The sequence below is a fragment of the Vombatus ursinus genome, unplaced genomic scaffold (assembly GCF_900497805.2).
Source record: "Vombatus ursinus unplaced genomic scaffold, bare-nosed wombat genome assembly UNPS02014793.1, whole genome shotgun sequence".
In the NCBI taxonomy this organism is placed as follows: domain Eukaryota; kingdom Metazoa; phylum Chordata; class Mammalia; order Diprotodontia; family Vombatidae; genus Vombatus; species Vombatus ursinus.
The window spans coordinates 11319982-11340277 of record NW_020954571.1 but is presented as its reverse complement, the minus strand read 5'-3'; the positions used below and the strand labels follow the sequence as shown (position 1 = coordinate 11340277).

The window sequence follows — 20296 nt, the reverse complement described above, 5'->3', positions numbered from 1 at the left end:
TCAATATGTTTTGGTAGTTTCATAAAATTTGAGCAGCCCTCTGGGCAGGACTCAAGCATGCAGCTTGTGGTTATCACAGTTGTGGGGGACATGTGTGTCCACCAAGGGAAAGGAACTCTTCTGACATGATCCCTCTGCAGGCTCAAGCTAAGACAGCATCTGAACTCTCCAAGACTATGGAATCCATGCGGGGGCATTTGCAGACACAACTGCGGTCTAAAGAAGCAGAGAATAGTCGTCTTGTAATCCAGATCAAGGTAACTAACCCTTCAGAATTCTAGGTTCCATGGAATTAATTCTATTCTTCATGATAGCATGTTTAGGCTTCTCTAGTAGAGACAGATAGGAAGACCAACCCAAGGAATGTACAGTCAGTGTACATGGCTATGGCCCTACAATGCACTTATGGCCTGTGATTGAATGTTGCATCTCTTACGTATCCAGGGAATGCTGTGTTTATAAGGTACAGTGCAAAGCATACATGTTCCAGTGTCAGAGAACCTGGGTTCAAATCTTCATTCGACCACAACTCACGTGACCTTGGGCAAGTCACTTATTTTCCCTGGACCTCAATTTCCACATCTGAAAATAAGTGGATTGCTCTTGTTGACCTTCAGTGTTCCTTCTGGCTCTAAAGTTGTTATTTTCCTATGATCCAGAGCACTCTGACTGGCTTCCCTTTGCTCAGAAATCTGAGGCAACCACTAAATGGACAGTTGTGTCCATAGCAATTTTGCCTGACCATTCCCTTGGTGTTTTATCGTCACTTGTTGTTCATGTGTTTTTTTTTTTAACTTACATCCTTTCTGCTTCTAAAACAGGTTTGAGTTTAAAAATTTTAAATAGTTTTTAAAAAATATATGCACCATGTAGTTTCAAATAAACTTATTTCAGTAATTCAAGGATCTATGGTTTCGTAAGTGTGTATATCCTCTACCCATGCAGTTTGCAGCCTTTCTATCACTTAGATGCTCTTTGAAAGTTGTAGTAGCAGAAAAAAATTAGCATGCTAACTTGGCAATGGACCTCTAAACTTAGCTTTGTTGGTCCTGATACACCCTGAGTACAGCCTGACACTAGGCCCACACTTAAAGCCTTCCCAGCTTGGCATGGTCTGCTAAAGCTTACACTCTGCTGGCAGAGTTTTTGAGAACCCAGGTTCCTTCCACATCATGATGAGGAATTGGAATAGGACTTTAGTGGATGGAGGAACCAAATTAAAATGAAAACAAAGCGGAATCCCAGTATAAGACGCAGACAACATTTGGTATCAGACACCTAAGGTAAATTCATGGTAGCAGTTGAGTATTGAGTGTAGCCCTGAGCTTCCTCACAGGACAGGCTGAATGAGGAATATGCTGGGTTCTATCATTCATATCGGATAAAAGGAATCGGGCAAGTTTTCCCTGACAACAGGGAATTTTGAGAGGAATTTATCACATCTTAAGGGCTACTAGGTAATGCAGTGGATCGTGAAGATGCATGATAGCAGCCTTCCTTCAGAGTTTCCCTCTTCCCTGCCCACCATCTAGTGGTCGCAGAGTGTTTCGTAACATTCTGGGCATCCAAAAGAAACTGAAAAGTGTAAAACTCTTGGGGAATGAGAAGCACTTAGTTGTTCCTGGAACAGGAACATTGAGCCTTGGTGCTCGTTAAGCCTCATTCTCCATTCCCATCCCCAGAATTTGGAGCGCAGTGGCTCTCAGCATAAGGCTGAGATGGAGGCAATCATGGAGCAGCTGAAGGACCTCAAGCAGAAAGGAGACCGGGACAAAGAGGCCTTGAAGAAAGCCATCCGAGCACAGCAGGAGAGGGCCGAGCGGAGCGAAGAGTATGCTGAACAGCTGCACGTCCAGCTCGCAGACAAGGTAGCCGAGCTGGGGAGGGACGACCCCCGATGACCCACCTCTACACCAGTGGCACTTTTTTCACTGCGACCCTTTGAGGGGAGTCATAGTGCCCATTTTACAGGCGAGGAAGCTCTGACTCTGAGAGGCTAAGCAGTGTCTGCCTGATGTCACCGAGCAGCCAGTCAGGCTCTGGGGTAGCACGCCAGCACAGCTCTCTTTACTTTAAGAGCAGTGTGTTAGCCGTTGTCCTGCCCAGCCTCTCATCCAGGCCCCACCTGAGGAGGACAGCTTGCTCCCCGTTGGTCTCCGAAGTAGGGCAGTCACTTGTGTTAGATTGACAGATCCAGTCACATGGGCTTAGGTTGGATAAAGATTGCCTGCCAAGAAGGTAATTAGGGATAGTTTATAAAACGGGGAAAACTGTAGGGTAGTGAAACTGAGAAGGTGCCTTGGGAAGATTAAAAAGGACACCTGAGGCTTCTGAAACAGTGTTGTCCAATAGAAGGAGCTCCAGGCTATCAATTCATCCACCTTAGGTTCTTGTCCCAACTTGGTTACTATCTGTAATGACTCTAAGACTTTGAAAGAAGGGGCTTATAAGGGAACCATAACTTCAGCAAATCACTAGACACCTTTGCATCTCAGCTTTCCCATTTGTAATATGTTTAACTATCCCTGCCCCTTTCTAAGATGGTAATGATAAGAGTGGTCATCAACTTTTGAGCATTTTGTAAGAAAGGTGCATAAATTCCAGTGATTCAGGACTCTGTGTAAGAAGGGATTTATAAGCTTAATTATTATTGTGGTCACTTGCCATTTAGGAGCAATATTTTCTCAGCCTTTAGTCAGTTTCAGATTTTAGGGTGTAACATCATTGCCCACTTTTTTTTCGTTTTTCAAAATGATGGATTGTAGATGTTGGGCCTGGCCTCATAGTTTTACTCAGCTAGATTGAGAACCTGAAGACCCTGCATGAGAGATCTTTTTTGCTCTCTGACCTTTGTGCCAAGGCCAGGATCTCTTATAGTTTGGGCTGATGAGTCTGTTTTGTCCCGTTCCTGGTGTCCCCAGGACCTGTATGTTGCTGAAGCCCTCTCTACCCTGGAATCCTGGAGGAGCCGCTACAACCAGGTGGTGAAAGACAAGGGAGACCTAGAGCTGGAGATCATTGTGTTAAATGAGTAAGGTCTTGGGATTGGGCAGAGGCTTTGGGGGGGCTGAGCATGGGAAAGTTTTAGGCATAGTTCAATCTTAAATAATCCTTTATTTTCACTGTTATGTATAGGTAGATGACAATGAAGAAGTCATGAATGGTGGGCTGGGGGAGGGGGATTTTGTGTGGGCTTGTGTGGATTTTAAGATTGATTGGTTTGGTTTTTTTTTTTGGTTTGTTTGTTTTTTTGTTTTTTTTTAAAGTGAGGCAATTGGGGTTAAGTGACTTGCCCAGAGTCACACAGCTAGTGAGTGTTATGTGTCTGAGGCCGGATTTGAGCTCAGGTCCTCCTGACTTCTGGGCTGGTGCTCTATCCACTGCGCCACCTAGTTGCCCCAGATTGATTAGTTTGACCAGATTCCTTAGAACAGCTCTCTTTTACTCAGATCCCATTTAGGGTCCTGCTCCACTCGTTCCTACAAGGCTCAGCTGAGAAACTAGGCTTTTTTGGTATTCCTTGTTACTTGGTCCTGACATCATATTATCTAGCCAAGTAGATGGCAATAGGAACAATAGACAGCCTATTCAGGCTTGAAAAACTGAGGCCTGGGCTAGTAAAATAGCAAGATGGAGCACATCGTGCCCAGTGGAAGAAGAGAAGTCACTGCCCCGTGGTTCCTCTGCAGCTGCCACTTGATCAAAATGTTCTTTAATGGGCCTTTACCTGAGATGGGAGCATGTGATGGCACCTGTAGGTCCTGTTCATGCAGGATCTCAGGTTTCTAGTTCTGGATGGGCATTAGCATGAGATTGTGTCTATAGCAAATCAGTTCTTTGGCTTTTGGGGCAAAATGTTGATGCAGAGAGACATGGAAAGATGAAACTGGTTTTTAGCTGACATGTGCAGTAACTGAGGGTATGTAGGCTAGTTTAGTCATATGGCCTGGACAACATGTGTATATTGTTTTGCTTATATTGACAGCATTATTTAATTTTTAAGTTAACATATTTAACTTTTTCTTTGTATTTCCAGTGCCTACCATAGTTCTGACACATGGTAGGCTCTTAATAAATGCTTTATTGATTGATTAAAAATAAACATATTTACAAACATTAAGAGGTGATCAACAGTAGCAAATACTATAGGGAGGTAAAGAATATGAACTGAGAGAAAGGCATTGGATTTGGCAGTTTATAATAGATCACTGGTAACTTTGGAGAGAGCAGTTTTAGTTGAGTGATGAAGTTAGAAGCCAAATTTCAAGGAGTTCATGAGTGAATGGGAGGTGAGAAAGTGGAAAAACTCATGTAAGTGGCTTTTTTTCCAGAATACTGGCTGTGAAAAGGATTTAGGATGATACTGGGAGGGGTTAGTGGCTAATAGAACCAAGTGAAGGTTTTCTAAGGCTGGGGGAGATCTAGATAAGTTTATAAATAATAGATATGGAACCAGTGGATAAGGAAGGCTTGAAAATTAGGGCGAGAGAGATGAAACGATTAAAGGAACAAACATTGGCATTGGAAGGGTATGATTCAGATCAAGGGCAAAAGTAGAGAAGGTTGCATTTGTAGGGAAAATGGCCTCCGGTGGAGCCAGGTTTCCATGATTGCATGGAGGAGAAGCATGAGAGGAACAAATATTGCATAAGGGCCTATTTATTACCAGTGAAATGGAGGTTCCATAGGGCACAGTGGAATTGGAAAGAGGGAATATGGAGTGGCAGGAGGGATGTGGAAGGCATGGCACTGATGTGAGTAGGAAGGAACAGAGAGTGGTACCCCAGGTAAGAGTGACAGGTAAGAGAACTTGTAACTCTGAATGCCAGGGATTTTGAGTGTATCCATAGAATAGCTTGTTGTCACACCCTTTGCAGTAGTTCTGGGCCTATTGATTTGATTATTCCCTGAGCAAGAGCTGAAGAGTCAGGGAAAAGGGAGTGAGGTAGTAGTGGGTGAATTAGCTATGGCAGGACAGATGCAAACACAGGCTGGTCTGCCTAATGATCGAAGTCCTAAGCATGGCTGGTTATCAGGGTGGGGGGTGGGGAGGCTGTGGTTTAGATTTATTCACCCTCTAATTACTGGCCAAGTCAGGTCTGTCCCAAGGGGGTTCTGCTGTTGAGTAGATTATTTCCCCTTAGATGGGGTGAGGCTGAGGTTCTAGAGAGTCTTTGTTCTTGGCTGATAAGTATTAACAACTTCTTACAAATAGATTTTTTTCTTTTTAAATATGTATTTAACAAGGTTGAAGGGTATGACCAATTTCATGGCTCTTGTGACATTTTGCCACATTGCTTTCCAGAATAATTGTACCAATTTGTACTGCCACCATCAATGCATTAATAACCAAAAAAGAATTTGAAAATATAGGTCCTGTGTACGATAGTTGCAAAAAAATTAAGCATTTAGGTGTTAATCTACTGAGGAATAGAATTGACCTGTCCAAAGAGAATGACGACTTTGGTGGCAGAAAAAGAGGGAAAACTTGAAGAAATGCAGGTATGTTCTTTGTATAGGGCCAGGAAGATTAAATAGCCTGTATATGATAATAATCATATATATATTAACTGTATTGTATATGTCATCATGACATGGAGATGACCAGGATATTCTCAAAAGCTATGCAAGTGAAGTTTAAACTCTGGCTAGACTCTTACTAATACTAAGCTGAGCTGGAAAAACTTTCAGTATTGTCCCAGCAGTGACTGTGTCTGCTGTCCAAGGAGCTAAGTGAAGAGACTCATCACCAGAATGTTGGCTACTATGTGACCAATTTGGGGGGCCACGACAATCCGTGAAATATGAAACGTAAAATAACCCTCCGTGCTGCATGGCCCCCTGTCACCTCTGCAGTTATTTTGATGGAGTACTAGATAAGGAGGCAAAGGATGCTAAAAATGGATTTTTAGACTTTCTCCAAACATTAATTCTTGCTACTCTAAATGGGCTGTATGACGGTTGGACAAAAGGTAAGCAGACAGGAACTGAATCACAACCATACTGACATTATCACCGTAAATGAAACCAGAAAACACAGAGAAATTTGCTACCATTTTGGAAGGGTGGCTTAAATAAAAGAATAGCTCGCAGATTCTTGTCAGAGAGATGTTGAATAAAAGAAGAGTTGGAAGATGTGAATCACAGAATTTGAGATTTGGAAAGGTCCTCAGCAGCCATCTAGTTCAGCCCGTAACAGAAAAAGATCCCCATTTTAACATTCCTTACAAGCGAGTCATTGTAGTCCAGTGAGAGGTAACCAATGCATCACTGCTTGAGGAAGCTCAATTTTTGGACAGCTCTAATTGCAAGAAAAATTTTCCCTAACATCTAATGTAAATTTGCCTCTGTACAACCTGGTTCTGCCCTCTGCAGCCAAACAGAACAAGTCTAATATTCTCCCATGTGACAGCCCTTCAGGTACTTGAAGACAGTTGCTGTGTCACTCTAGACTAAACATGCCCAGTTCTTTCAAGTAAACTTCCTTTAAAAGGGCCTTAAGACCCTTCAATATCCTGATTGCCCTCTTCTGGACACACTCTAGTTTATGATTCTGATCAGTACTACCTCACAGAATAGAGGGAAATGAACTTGCAGAGATCTGGGAATGAGTCAGAACTAAGCTTAAGGATCAGAAAACATTTATAAATGTCATTTAGTAGTAGTGTGATAGCAAATAGATATGAAATGAACAAATGTCTGAGAATTTCTTTAGCATATTATTCTCATCAGCATAGTAAAATTATCACATTTAGACTCCACACCACCTTAGCTGTCAGAGCTTAAAACTGCAGTATGATTGTTGGGACACCTGTATAATGAAATATGGCAATGACATTTAAGATGACATCTGGGGGAGTGACTCTGAGAACTGACCAAATACAGAAACACATTCTGTCCTGTTGTTCAATCATTTCAGTTGTGTTCAACTCTTCATAACCCCGTTTGGGGTTTTCTTGGCAACGATACTGGAGTTGTTTGCCATTTCCTTTTCTAGCTCATTTTACAGATGAGGAAACTGAGGCAAACAGGGTTAAGTGACTTACCATGGGTCACATAACTAGTAAGCGTCTAAGACTGGATTTGAACTTGGGTCTTCCTGACTCCAGGCCTGGTGCTCTATCCATTGTGCCACCCAGCCGGTATTATATAGTTTTTTAAGTATTCAAGGATCAGTTTTCAAAATGTCACAAAGAAAGGAAGATTGCAAAATAATAGAAAAAATGGATCATATGATTTCCAAAAAATGGTGAGAAGACATCTACACCTGCCATTCCAAATGCACACTTTCTTCTCTATAATCTTGATGAGAGTGATATGCATGCATGCATGCATTGATGGAGTCCTTCATTAAAGTGCAAGAAGGCAATGGATAGACCATTCTGCAGACTGTTTTCTAGAGCTGATTGTCTTCACACAAAATTGACTGGAAGGTATAGAGAATATACTATTTCACTGCTTATTTTATTTTTATTAAAATGAAGGAATATGAAATGTTTTGGACACAAAAAGTCTGTAGAGGCACCTCTCACATGTATATCAAAATTTTAACACTTAAGGACAGATATGATCACAAAGATAACCTTGTTCAATGATTTTACAGAGTATCGGCATATTCAGCAAGGCATCAGACAAGGAGACATGCTCACTACAGCTATTCGCCAGTTTCAGGGAGGATCTCCTACACAAAGTTCAAATAATAGTATTCCCTTTTGACAAAGAAATTCCATAAATAACTGGTTTTTGATAATATTGTAGCAATCATATTAAACACTGGGACACTATGGGGTCTTCTCAGTGAACTTTGTAATTATTTAAGAGACTGGGGAAAACCATATTGTCCAGAGATCGAAATGCAGTTGGATGATAATCCATTGAGTTAGCCACCAGGATTTATGTATTGGGCAGCTATAGAAGGTCAGCAAGCTGGGCCCATATTGAAATAGGAGGAAGAGAATGGGCTATACTGCATTTAGGAAATTGAGCTGTACTTTTATTTTTTTAGTGTTTTATTGTTGTTCTTTTTTTAAAAATTCTATTTTTGAGTTCCAAATTCTTTTCCTTCCTCTTCCCTTTCCTTACCCATTGAGAAGGCAAGAAAATAAAAACCCTTATAAGTATGTCTAGACATGTAAACCAAATTTCTGTTTTAACCATGGCCATTTCCTCCTCTCCCAAAAAGGGAGAAAAAGAATGAAATTGAAGAAAATATGCTTCTGTTTACACTCATAGTCCATTAGTTCTTTATCTGGAGATGAATAGCATGTTTCATCCTGAATCCTTGGGGCTGTGTTTGGTCGTTTGGTTGACCAGAGTTACGGGTGTTTCAGAGTTGATTATCTATATGATATTGCTGTTCCTTTGTAAATTGTTCTCCTAATTCTGTTCACTTTACTCTATATCAGTTAAAACAATTCTTCCTAGGTTTTTCTGAAAGCATCTCCTTCATTATTTCTTATAGCACAATAGTACTCCATTGCATTCACATACCATAACTTTTTCAGCCATATTCCAACTGATTGGCATCCCCTCGGTTCCAATTCTTTCGCTACCATAAAAAACCAAACACAGAAAACTCTGCTATAAATATTTGTGTGTGTGTGTGTGTGTGTGTGTGTGTGTGTGTGTGTGTGTATGTGTCTCCTTTTCCTCTCTCTTTGATATCTTTGGAATAGAGACCTAGTCGTGGTATTACTGGGTCAAACTATATATATATAGTTTAATAGTTTTTTTAGCATAGTTCCAAATGCTTTCCCGACCCCCCCCCCCCACTTAATAGTATTTTTATTTTTTCCAATTACATGTAAAGATAGTTTTCAACGTTCACTTTTTTTTTTTTGGTGAGGCAATGAGATGAAATGACTTGCCCAGGGGCACACAGTAAGTGTCAGGTGTCTGAGGCCAAATTTGAACTCAGGTCTTCCTGAAACCAGGGCTGGTGCTCTATCTACTGCACCATCTAGCTGCCCCCAACATTCACTTTTATAAGATTTTGGGTTCCAGATTTTTTTCTCCCTTCCTCCATCCCCTCTCCTCAAGATGGCAAGCAGTTATAAGTTATACATGTACAATCATATTAAACATATTTTCACATGTTGTGAAAGAAGAGTAAGAACAAAAGATACTGAAAGAAAAGAGAAAAAAAAAACAAACAAAAAAAAAGAAAACAGTATGCTTCAATCTGCATTCAGACACCATAGTTCTTTTCTCTGGATGTGGATTGCATTTTCCATCATGATTCTTTTAGAATTGTCTTAGATTACTGTATTGCTGAGAAGTGCAAAGTCTATCAAAGTTGGTCATCGCACAATGTTGCTGTTATTGTGCACAATGTTCTCTTGATTCTGCTCACTTCACTCAGCATCAGTTCATGTAAGTCTTTCTAGGTTTTTCTGAAATCTACCTGTGTATCATTTCTTATAGCACAATAGTATTCTATTACATTCACATAACACAGCTTGTTCAGCCTTTCTCCAATTGATGGGCATCCCTCTCAGTTTCCAATTCTTTGCCACTACAAAAAGAGCTGCTATAAATATTTTTATACATGTGGGTCCTTTTTCCTTTTTTATGATCTCTTTGGGATACAGACCTGGTAGTGGTATTGCTGGATCAAAGGGCATGCACAGTTTTATAGCCTTTTGGGTATATTTCCAAATTGCTCTCCAGAATGATTGAATCAGCTCACCAATTCCAACAATGCATTAGTGTTCCAATTTTCCCACATCATCTCCAACATTTATCATTTTCCTTTTTTGTCATATTAACCAATCTGATAGGTGTGAAGTAGTACCTCAGAGTTGCTTTAATTTGCATTTCTCCTATCAATAGTGATTTAGAGCATTTTTTTATATGACTATAGATAGCTTTAATTTCTTCATATGAAAATTTCCTGTTCATATCCTTTCACCATTTATCAATTGGGAAATGACTTGTATTCTTTCCAAATTGCTTTTCAAGAATGGTTAAACTAGTTCACAGCTCCAGCAACAGTGCATTTTTGGTGCAAAACACCAACAGTTTTCCTTTCTGTCATATTAGCCGTCTGATGGATGTGAGGTGTTTTAATGTGCATTTCTCTAATTGTTATTTAGAGTACTTTTCACATGGCTATTGACAGCTTGGATTTCTTTCTCTGAAAACTGCATATTCATATCCTTTGACCATTTGTCAGTTGGGGAATGATCGTTATTCTTGTAAATTTGACTCAGTTGCCTATATATTTTAAAAAATGAGACTTTTATCAGAGAAACTTGCTGCAAGTATTTTTCCATTTGCCTACTTTTCTTCTAATTTTAGCTGCATTGATTTTGTTTGTGTAAAAACTTTTAAATTTTATGTAATCAAAATTATCCATTTTAGCTCCTGCAAACCTCTGTCTTTTGTTCAGTCATGAACCTTCCACTTATCCATAGATCTGACAGGTAATTTCTTCCATGTGCCACTAATTTGCTTATGATGTCACTCTTTATGTCTAAATCATGTTCTTTTTTTTTTTTGGTGAGGCAATTGGGGTTAAGTGACTTGCCCGGAGTCACACAGCTAGTGAAGGTTATGTGTCCAAGGCCAGATTTAAACTCAGGTCCTCTTAACTCCAGGGCCGGTGCTCTATCCACCTATCCATCTAGCTGCCCCTCATGTACGCATTATAAACTTATCTTGGTATATAGTATGACATGCTAGTCTATGCCTAGTTTCTGCCTACTTTCTAGTTTTCCCAGCTGTTTTTGTCAAAAAGTGAATTTTTGATTCAGGAGCTGGTGTCTTTGAGTTCATCAAACTCTAGGTTACTGAGCTTATTTGCTTCTGTTTATTGTGTTACTTAATCTGTTCCACTGATCAACCTCTCTCTTTAGTAGCAAATAATTGCAACTTTGTAATATTTTAATCAATTTAATCAATAGTTTGAGGTATAGCACTCCTAGTCCCCTTTACTTCCTGGTTGTTGTTGGGTTTTGTTTTGTTTTTTCACTGATTCCCTTGATATTCTTGACCTTTTGTTTCTCCAGATGAATTTTACAATTTTTTTAATAGCTCTATAAAGTAATTCTTTGGTAATTTAATTGGTATGGCACTGAATAAGTAGATTTAGGTAGTAATGTCATTTTGTTACATTGACTAAACCTACCCTTGAACAATTAATATTTCTCCAGTTATTTACAGCTCTCTTTATTTGGTAAAGTATTTTGTTTTTGTGTTCATATAGTTCCTGTGTATGTCTTGACAAGATAGACTCTCAAGTATTTTATACTGTCTATAGTTATTTTAAATAGAATTTCTCTTTCTATCTTTTCCTATGGGTTTTGTTGGTTAGATACAGAAATGCTAATGATTTGTGTGGGTTTATTTTATATCCTATAACATTGCTAAAGTTAGTGTTTCAATTAGTTTTTTAGTTGACTCACCAGGATTTTCTAAGTAAACCATCATATCATCTGCAAAAAGTGATAGTTTTGTTTCCTCATCACCTATGTTTATTCCTTTGATTTCTTTTTGCTATAGCTAGAATTTCTAGTACAATATTGAATAGTAGTGGACATTCTTATTTCACCTGCTTTTATTGGAAAAGCTTCCTGCTTGTACCCATTACAGATAGTGCTTGCTCTTGGTTTTAGATAGATAGTACTTTTCATTTTAAGGAAAGCTTCATTTATTCCTCTGCTTTTTAATGTTTTAAACTGGAACAGGTATATTTTGTCAAAAACTTTTTCTGCATCTATTGAATAATCACATAATCTTTGTTGTTTTTGTTATTAATGGGGACAGTTGTGTTTAAAGTTTTCCTAATGTTGAACCAGTCCTGCTTTCTTGATATAAATCCCACCTGGTCATAGTATATTATCTTATGTGATATATTGCTATAATCTCCTTGCCTAGTGGTTTATTTGAAAGTTTTGCATCAATATTCATTAGAGGAATATTAGTCTATAGTTTTCTTTTACTGTTTTGATTCTCTCTAGTTTAGGTGTCAAGACTATATTTGTGTCAGAGAAAGAATTTGGATAGGACTTCTTTACCTATTTTTTCATATAGTTTATGTAGTATTGGAATTAGTTGTTCCTTAAATATTTAGTAGAATTTATCTGTAAACCCGTCTAGTCATGGAGTTGTTTTTTTTTTCCTTAGGGAATTCATTTATGGCTTGTTCAGTTTCTTTTTCTAAAAGAGAAGAATTTAAATATTTTATTTTCTGTTCTGCTAATCTGAGAAGTTTATATTTTTGTAAATATTCATTCATTTCATTTTGAACAGTACTTTTAATGGTTGTTGAGTCAGTGCAATGTAGTAGACAGAGTACTAGACGTGGAGTCAAGATATGACTAGTTTTGAATCTCACTTTGTAGCATGCTCAGTGCCAGAGCTTCTGGATCATAAGAAGCTACTTCATTCCAAGATATTTGGGTTCTTTGAAATCTAATGTTTGCTGTTTTCTCTTCTTAATTTTTCTTTTATACCAGCCGAGTGACAGATCTGGTATCACAGCAGCATGCCTTGGAGGAGAAGATGCGAGAAGACCGGGATAATCTGGTAGAAAGATTACACCGACAGACAGCAGAATATTCTGCATTCAAACTTGAGAATGAGAGGCTAAAGGTCAGCCGAGCATTCTTGAACCATAAAACTAGTGTTTTCAGAAAACCTGCTGCTTTATGTGGCCAGAGGGTGGGAAAAGAGATACTGTAGCTTATTGAGGCAACTTTGGGTATGCCATTCCATTCCCTGCCCAAGGGCTTTGTGTATGTTTTGAGGGGTATGAAATGAGATTGAAATGGGAGAATGGGACTTTAATTCTATGTCCCAATTTTAAGACCTAGAAGTCTTTTATTGACTTCTTGATAACAGGTTCCTGGACACCATCCCAAGAGACAGATTAATTACTCAACAAGATTCTTCTCCCACCCTCTACCCCTGCCCCCCACTATGCACAGGCTAGAGGGGGGTATTCTCTGGGGCTGGGACAAACTATAGAGTTTTATCCTGGCCAGGAAGAAAAGAACAGGCCAGGAATCTGGAATCTTGCATTCTATTCCACAGGGACTTTGGGCAGGTCATTTCAATTTTCAGAGCTTTCCCTCATTTATAAATTGGGAGGTGGGTGGGGATAGTTATCTTTTAGCAACACACATATGAGTCTGAATGAGGTCAGCCTTTTAGAGATGGTTTACTTTTTTTTTTAAATTTTTAATTAATTTGAGATGGTTTACTTTTCAAAAGCACCAACTCTTATTTCCTTTAATTTCCAGAGGAAGTTTCCTTCCTCTAATTTTTTTAAGGGGGGAGGAAACAAACTGATAAAGTTTGAAGACTGATATTTCTATCCTTGTTGCTTTTCTGAGGAAGTATGTTTTTCCCTTGTTCAACAGAGAGATATCTTTCACCACATCTTATTGCATTAGTCCAAAGTTAATGCCGTAGTGGTTTGGTCAAAGCCAAGCTCTCCATATTGCTAATATCCCTCTACAGGCTAGTATCACCCCTGTGGAAGACAGGCTCAGTCAAGCCCAAATTGAGGTCCAACAGTTGAAGGTGTCAGTCAAGAACTATGAAGGGATGATCGACAATTACAAGAGTCAGGTACTTTTCTAATTTGAGCTTTTGTCATCCCCACCCCACTTCATTCCTGCCTCATTTCTTATCTGCTTTAAATTTTCCATTCCGAAGTTCCTTATCTTCAACAACCAAGTAGTGAGAAGCTGTTGTCTCTCACCAAATCCAGTCTCCTATCAGAAACTCTAATTGCCCACTCTGTCCCTAGGTGATGAAGACCCGGATGGAAGCTGATGAGGTAGCCACTCAATTAGAACGCTGTGACAAAGAGAACAAGATCCTCAAAGATGAAATGAACAAGGAAATTGAATCGGTAATTGTTCATGTCTACACAAACTTCCCCCATCCCCTTTCTGAATATCAGGCAGGTAACTGGGCCACCTCCTCTATTTTGAGCTAGGAAAGAAAAAGTGGTCTGCTGAAAAGATAGCACCTTTCTCTTCCCTTCTCCTTTCCTTTTCCTTGCCTTCTAGCTCTGCCCTTCTTTCTTTCCCCACTTTTGCTTAAAAAAAATTGAAGCTAAAAACATTCAAAGACAGTAATTTTAAGGAAACAAATGATGATAGAACTCCCAGATACCTGCTTGACTAGGTGGCGTTATGGTCCTAGTTGCTACCATCACCCTCTTCTGCATCCCCCCAAAACCTGCAGCAACACACAGAAAGTTATTCAGTCATTTCAGTCACGTCTGACTCTTTGTGACCCTTATTTAGGGTTTTCTTGGCAAGGATACTGGAGTGGCTTGCCATTTCCTTCTCCAGGTCATTTTACAGATGAAGAAAACTGAGGCAAACAGGGTTAAGTGACTTGCCCAGGGGCAGGTAGCAGTTGATAAGTATCTGAGGCGAGATTTAAACTCAGGTCTTTCTGACTCCAGGCCTGGCCCTCTATCCACTTTGCCACTTAGTTGCCTGAACACAAAAAAAACAAACCTAGATTTACCTAATTTGTATGATGGCAGACAAAAGCGCTTTTACAAACCTGGGGTTTGAGGGCTGGTCTGTTATTATGGAGAAATATTTTATGCTCAGTTGGACATCCAGAGATCCGTGTAGTGCCTCATGACTAGAAGATGGGATGGGTCATCCAGAATGGAATTCTCCATAACTATTAGGATAGGTGGATAGGTCAGAACTACCCTAGAGGACAGTTGGGTATTTTACAGGGATTTACTCTGGGGTAATTGCATATTTTGAAGTTTTCTAGAGGAGGATGCAAAATGGAATGATAGTGGCTTTCCAATTTTTAGAATCCCTCCTTGTTATCCGGAGATTTACGTGGCAAGCTTGATGGATATTTAGTTTAACCTTGCTATCAGAGTACTTCAAGAGGTTAAAAAATGTGGGCTAATCTTTACCAAAAGATATCTTTCCCTCTATAAGGCTCGTAAGCAGTTCCAGGCTCAGCTGACTGACCTTCAACAACTGCCTGAGATCCTCAAAATTACTGAGGCTAAGCTGGCCGAATGTCAGGATCAGCTACAAGGCTATGAGAGGAAAAATGTGGACCTTACAGCTATCATAGCAGATCTGCGCACCCGGGTAAGGGACTGGCAGAAAGGGTCTCACGACCTGACCCGAACAGCCAGCCGGATACCAAGATGAGATGCACGCCCCCAAAGGAAGATCACTTCCTTTCCTTTGGCTGCCACTTTTCGAAACGAATTAATTCTCATCAACACTGTGAAATAAAAGTCTGGTGTGCCAAATGCTCTTGTGTTTGCAAATAGTGATTCTAGTGATAGGAGGCGTCACTTTTGAGCTTCTTCTGTCAATTCTGATGGCTGGATTTTCTCTTCTTCCACAGCCTTTACACTGGTCTGAGATTTAGCCTACCTCTTGCACTTTGAATCCTTTCGTTGTCCTCAAATCAAGCGATCCACAGGGCCTGGCCATCAGATGTTATGGCACTGAATGCTTGTCTGGCTTCTCTTCATACTTCAACTACTCTCCCTTTCATTCTTTTGTTTGCAGTTATAGTATCTGACATTCTCTTCTGATGCAGTCATGTCTGATGTCTCCGATCTTGCATGCTGATAACTTATTTTTGTTACTTTGGGACAAACGTTGTTTGTGATCTTCGGCAGGTTCCTTAACCTCTCTAAATTTACATTTCCTTATGTTGAAAATGAGGGGGTTGGATTAGATGATCTATAAGATCACTTCTACCTCTTGTATTCAAGGTAAAAATTCCAAACATGGTTATCTGTAGGCTAATTTGAGTTTATGAATATTAATATCCTATGTGTGTCACGACAACCTGGTTATACCTTTGGCTTCAGGGATTTATTTTGGCTTTTTGGCTTTCAGAGAAGCTTTGGCTTCTCCTGGTCAAGAAAGCATCATTATATTTTCCTCAGAGCAGATGTTTCTTCTTTTGGGAAGATGGTGGGGAAGCCTTCATTCTTATTAGATCTAAACTTCTTCAAGTCCTGCATGGGCAGGGAAGTATGACTTTGTAATGGATGTTGAAGGTGACAGTCAACCTCACCAAGGAATACCATCTACAGATGGACCATCCATGTGGATGCCAGCTTCCTGGGAGAAGGGAGGAGAGGACAATGTATCACCTTCCGTGTAAAATGGTCTCTTTTCCTTTCATTTTAGATCAAACACCAGGGTGAAAAGCTGGAGGTGGTAAGAGAGAGACATCAGTATTCTCAGGAGGAAAACAAACAGCTAAGCCTCAAAGTGGAAGAACTCGAGAGGTTAGAGGCACAATATCCTGTTTCTGTCCTCATCCTTTTTCTAGCACCTGAACTCTTCAATTCCCACTTTATGCTTATCCACTGAAGAGTTTGGGTGACTGACCCGAGGCCCTGGAATTATGGTGGTGGGCTAACTTCAGAGGGAAGAGCAAACAGAAACTCTTCAGGAAAAGTTGCTTCCATTTCACCTGCAGCCATCCATATAGTCAAAATACAATTTCTCTGCAGACCTCTCAGCCTTGAAACACCCAAGAATCAAGACACAGCCACTTCCAGTAGATTGAGAGCTTAACCCAGTCCCTGGAGAAAGGCATATTTCATTTAGGCAGGGGGTCTGCTTTAAATGGGACAATTGGTACATGGTGGTGATGGGTATTTTCTCCTCATTCTATTCTCTCACCTCTATCTTCCCATCCCATGATTTACCTAACCAATGACCTTGAGTCTTCCCTTGTTTGATGGCCCTTTTTAAGCTCCCTGAACCCATGACTCCTGTCAGTGGAAGGAAGCTTTCACTATGACTACCAGATTGAACAGAAGGAGCAGAGCCCCCACCTCACTGTCGATAGCAGAAAAAGCAGGAAACACCCATCAGATTTATTCTGGTGGTAAAGTTCTGTTAGGGTTTTTGGCATCTCTGATGCCATTATGATTTTATGGTGTGTTTCCCTACTTTGCTTCAACCCATCCCTCCTCCCCTTTGGTCTTTCAATTAATTTGGTTTATTTCATATGCCATTTCCTTTGGGACACTGATACTGATTCTGTGGTAGCATGATGAGATTATTTAGATTTGAGTGCCACTCTTGGGTGGTAGACAGTTCTCACAGTGCCCGATGGAGATGATGAGTGATGGAAGAAGAGGATGGAGGAAATTTAACTTAGTGCTTTTATACAGGAAACTTGAGGGTACTAGCGCCCAGAACATTGAGTTCCTCCAGGTGATTGCAAAGAGAGAGGAGGCAATCCATCAATCCCAGCTTCGGTTGGAGGAGAAAACCCGGGAATGTAGTTCTCTAGCACGACAGCTGGAAAATGCCATTGAAGATGCCAAGAGACAGGTCAGTGGTACCACCCCAGTCCTGGCCTGGCTCTCCCATAGCCCTTTTGTCACTATGACACAGGGCAGAAGAGGCTTGGCAGAGGTTTGCCTTCTCTCTATTACCTTTCCTTGCCCCCTCTGCCTGGTTGGTAGCACTACATTTCTGGGAAAATGGAGCCCTCAAGTATAAGGTAAGGTATCAGGGGTATCCATCAAGGGAGAGGGACATCCTACAGTCTGTTTTGTGAAGGTGGTGCCTGCTAAGTTTTGGGAAAGCAACACACAGCTTTGGGCCTTTTCTCCAGGTGGAGCAAACAAGGGAACGTGCAGTCTCCAAGGAACGAACAGCCCAGAACAAAATCTTGGATCTGGAAACACAGCTGAGTCGGACCAAAACGGAGCTCAACCAGCTACGACGGAGCCGAGATGACGTGAGTTGAGCTGGGGGTGAGGAGAATAAGCAAAGCAAAAAGCAGAGTCTGAATGTGGTGCTGGGTGGTGACTAGAATTCCTCAACCATCCTCAATACCAAAGGACTGAAGGTATTAGATAATGACGTCCTGGCAAGTAAGGTTTTCTTGAGATGAAAGAAAGTTCTAAAATTTTCAGGTTCCCAAAAAAATTGATAGGAAAAGTCATTATTATAAGTATGTGTGAATCATTTATGGCTACTCTTTATACAATCCCAACAGATTAAATATTTGTTATAGCATAGAACAAGTTTCTCAATCTTGGACAAGTAAATTGTAGGTTCCTTAGGGTGAATTTGTAGGTTTTATATCATCTCCAAGGTTCTATCTTCCTATAACCCTCATATCAGAGGGATATAATTTCTTGACTGGGAAAATCCTTCTCTATAAAATTCCAACAAATTTGAGATAATGAATTTTTGTAGTATTCTTTTTGCATTATAAGCTCAAGCTGTAAACTTGATCTGAAAGCCACGTGGCTGGAATAGCCACTTTTTTTTTTTAATTTTATTTTTTTGATTGGGTAATGGGGGTTAAGTGACTTGCCCAGGGTCACACAGCTAGTAAGTGTTATGTGTCTGAGGCCGGATTTGAACTCAGGTCCTCCTGAATCCAGGGCCAGTGCTCTATCCACTGCGCCACCTAGCTGCCCCTGGAATAGCCATTTTAACAGAGGCTATAATAACAAGCATCATTGTTATATACATACAACATAGACACACACACACACATGCACACATGTATGTGTGATTCACTTATAGCATTACCACAAAATTACCTCTATGTGTAACAGTTCAGGAATCAACCTTGTAAACCTACTTTTTAAAAAACTCTTGATACTCCAATGAGATTGTACCTGCCATTTCATTTTCTGTGCATGTTTATGCCTAACCTAGAATGAACTTAGTGAAAAATTCCACTCGCAAAGAGTTACATGCAGCAGCTCTGTGCTGGGAATGTTGCATTAACAGCTTACTTCATGCTTCCTTGGGCCCTAAGATCCCTCTGTTTTTCTTCCTAGGCTGACCGCAGATACCAGAGCCGCCTCCAGGACCTCAAAGACCGTCTTGAACAATCAGAGAGTACCAACCGCAGCATGCAGAATTATGTCCAGTTCCTCAAATCATCCTATGCCAATGTGTTTGGGGACAGTGCTTTAACTGCGTATTTAACAAGCTCTCCCATCCGTTCCCGATCACCTCCCATATGAAGTTGTACTCCCCCTTCCAAGGAGCCTGACTGTAGGGAAGAGGTGTATCTAGAGACCCTTTGGGTTGTCCCTCTTTTCCTTTTGGTGAGAGAGGTGCAGACATCTTGTCCGGGCCTCTTGCTCTGGGAAAGTCTATGCCAAATCATCTTTAGGACTGAGGGGATATGGACATTTTTATAGCTCTCCCTTTTTTCCTCAGTTACCAGAATGGAGTTTTTTAATTAACCTGATAACAATTTAGATTTTATAACAGCTAAACTTTGTATATCTCTTGGATATACATCTTTCTTCCAGATTCTAACTCATTGCTCCTTCTCCCAAGTCCTTCTTACAGAGATATTTTTTCTCAGTTCCTCTGAGGCACCCCACCCCCAAATTCCTCTTAGCTTTTATAGAAATTGTTTTATGTGGTTTTCTCTTTCTTCTTAGAGAAAAAAGAAGCTGTTAGTTACAGGCTTCCAGTCTCTTAGCCTGCCTCCCCTCCCCTAAGTGTGAGCATTTCTCACTTTTTAAAAATAACTTCTAACTTAAGTGCAATGCCTGTTGACAAACTTTCCTTCAAGGCTTCAAAAAAAAATTCCTTTGGATACTTACCTATTCTGCTGAATCTCTCATGTATCAGAGGAAATCTAAAGCCTCACATCTTTGTCTCCCCCACCCTCCACAAAGCACTTCAGGATAAGACAATGTAAGAATTTTGTTTTAGTTTCCTGATAGTTTGATTCTCATTATTTTTGCTGTTTACTTAACTGGTTTGTATCTGTGAAGCATTGTTTTTGTATTTGTGTTTTACAAAATTCTTTTATAATTTTTATTGGGCTCCATTGGATGATCCTTTTCCCCTCCCCTAAACAAAACAAATTATCATAAGGTGCTCTGAGCAGCAAACTATTAAAGATTTTAAAATTATTTTGCTTCTGGGGTGGTAGGCTTTTCTTTAAATTGCAATTTGGTCTTGTTTGATGTTTTTCTCTGTTTTCTCTTGGGATCTTTCTCTAGTTGTCTATGAGCAGCACAGTTTAGTTCTATAGAGGAATTGAAGAACCAAGATATAAAAGTGGTTTAGTAAAAACAGAGTTCTCTTAAGGCAGCTCCATTATAACCTTTAAAATAGAGTGGGCATATTAATTAATCCCTGTGTTCTAATCAAGGTACCCCCAGTGGTGCCCCCATGAGTAATAGAAGTAGACTGTTTCTCCTGTCCTTGCTTTATGCTTCTGTGAGAGTTAATCAGATGACATTTTAAAAGTATACTGAATTGTTAGAAGGAAGTTTTTGGATAAAGAGGGTTCCTTTAAAGCAGTACCATATTATGACATT

The 20296-nt window shown here is 40.1% G+C and overlaps 1 protein-coding gene across 4 annotated transcripts in view; it reads left to right on the top strand.

The window, feature by feature from the left end:
* The window catches only part of ODF2 (outer dense fiber of sperm tails 2), a 30647-nt gene extending 10762 nt beyond the window's left edge, over positions 1-19885 (top strand). For 2 of the 4 annotated variants that reach the window (XM_027869512.1, XM_027869510.1), the window contains exons 11-21: positions 141-257; positions 1683-1868; positions 2922-3031; positions 12459-12594; positions 13465-13575; positions 13757-13861; positions 14931-15089; positions 16155-16255; positions 17153-17315; positions 17602-17727; positions 18788-19885. In XM_027869512.1, coding sequence (XP_027725313.1) covers positions 141-257; positions 1683-1868; positions 2922-3031; positions 12459-12594; positions 13465-13575; positions 13757-13861; positions 14931-15089; positions 16155-16255; positions 17153-17315; positions 17602-17727; positions 18788-18976 — 1503 coding nt within the window. In that variant the 3' untranslated portion in view covers positions 18977-19885. Of the gene's footprint in view, positions 1-140; positions 258-1682; positions 1869-2921; positions 3032-12458; positions 12595-13464; positions 13576-13756; positions 13862-14930; positions 15257-16154; positions 16256-17152; positions 17316-17601; positions 17728-18787 lie in introns of those variants that run through there. The other 2 variants (XM_027869511.1, XM_027869513.1) reach the window with 2 other exon arrangements.
* The last annotated feature ends 411 nt before the right edge of the window (positions 19886-20296 follow it).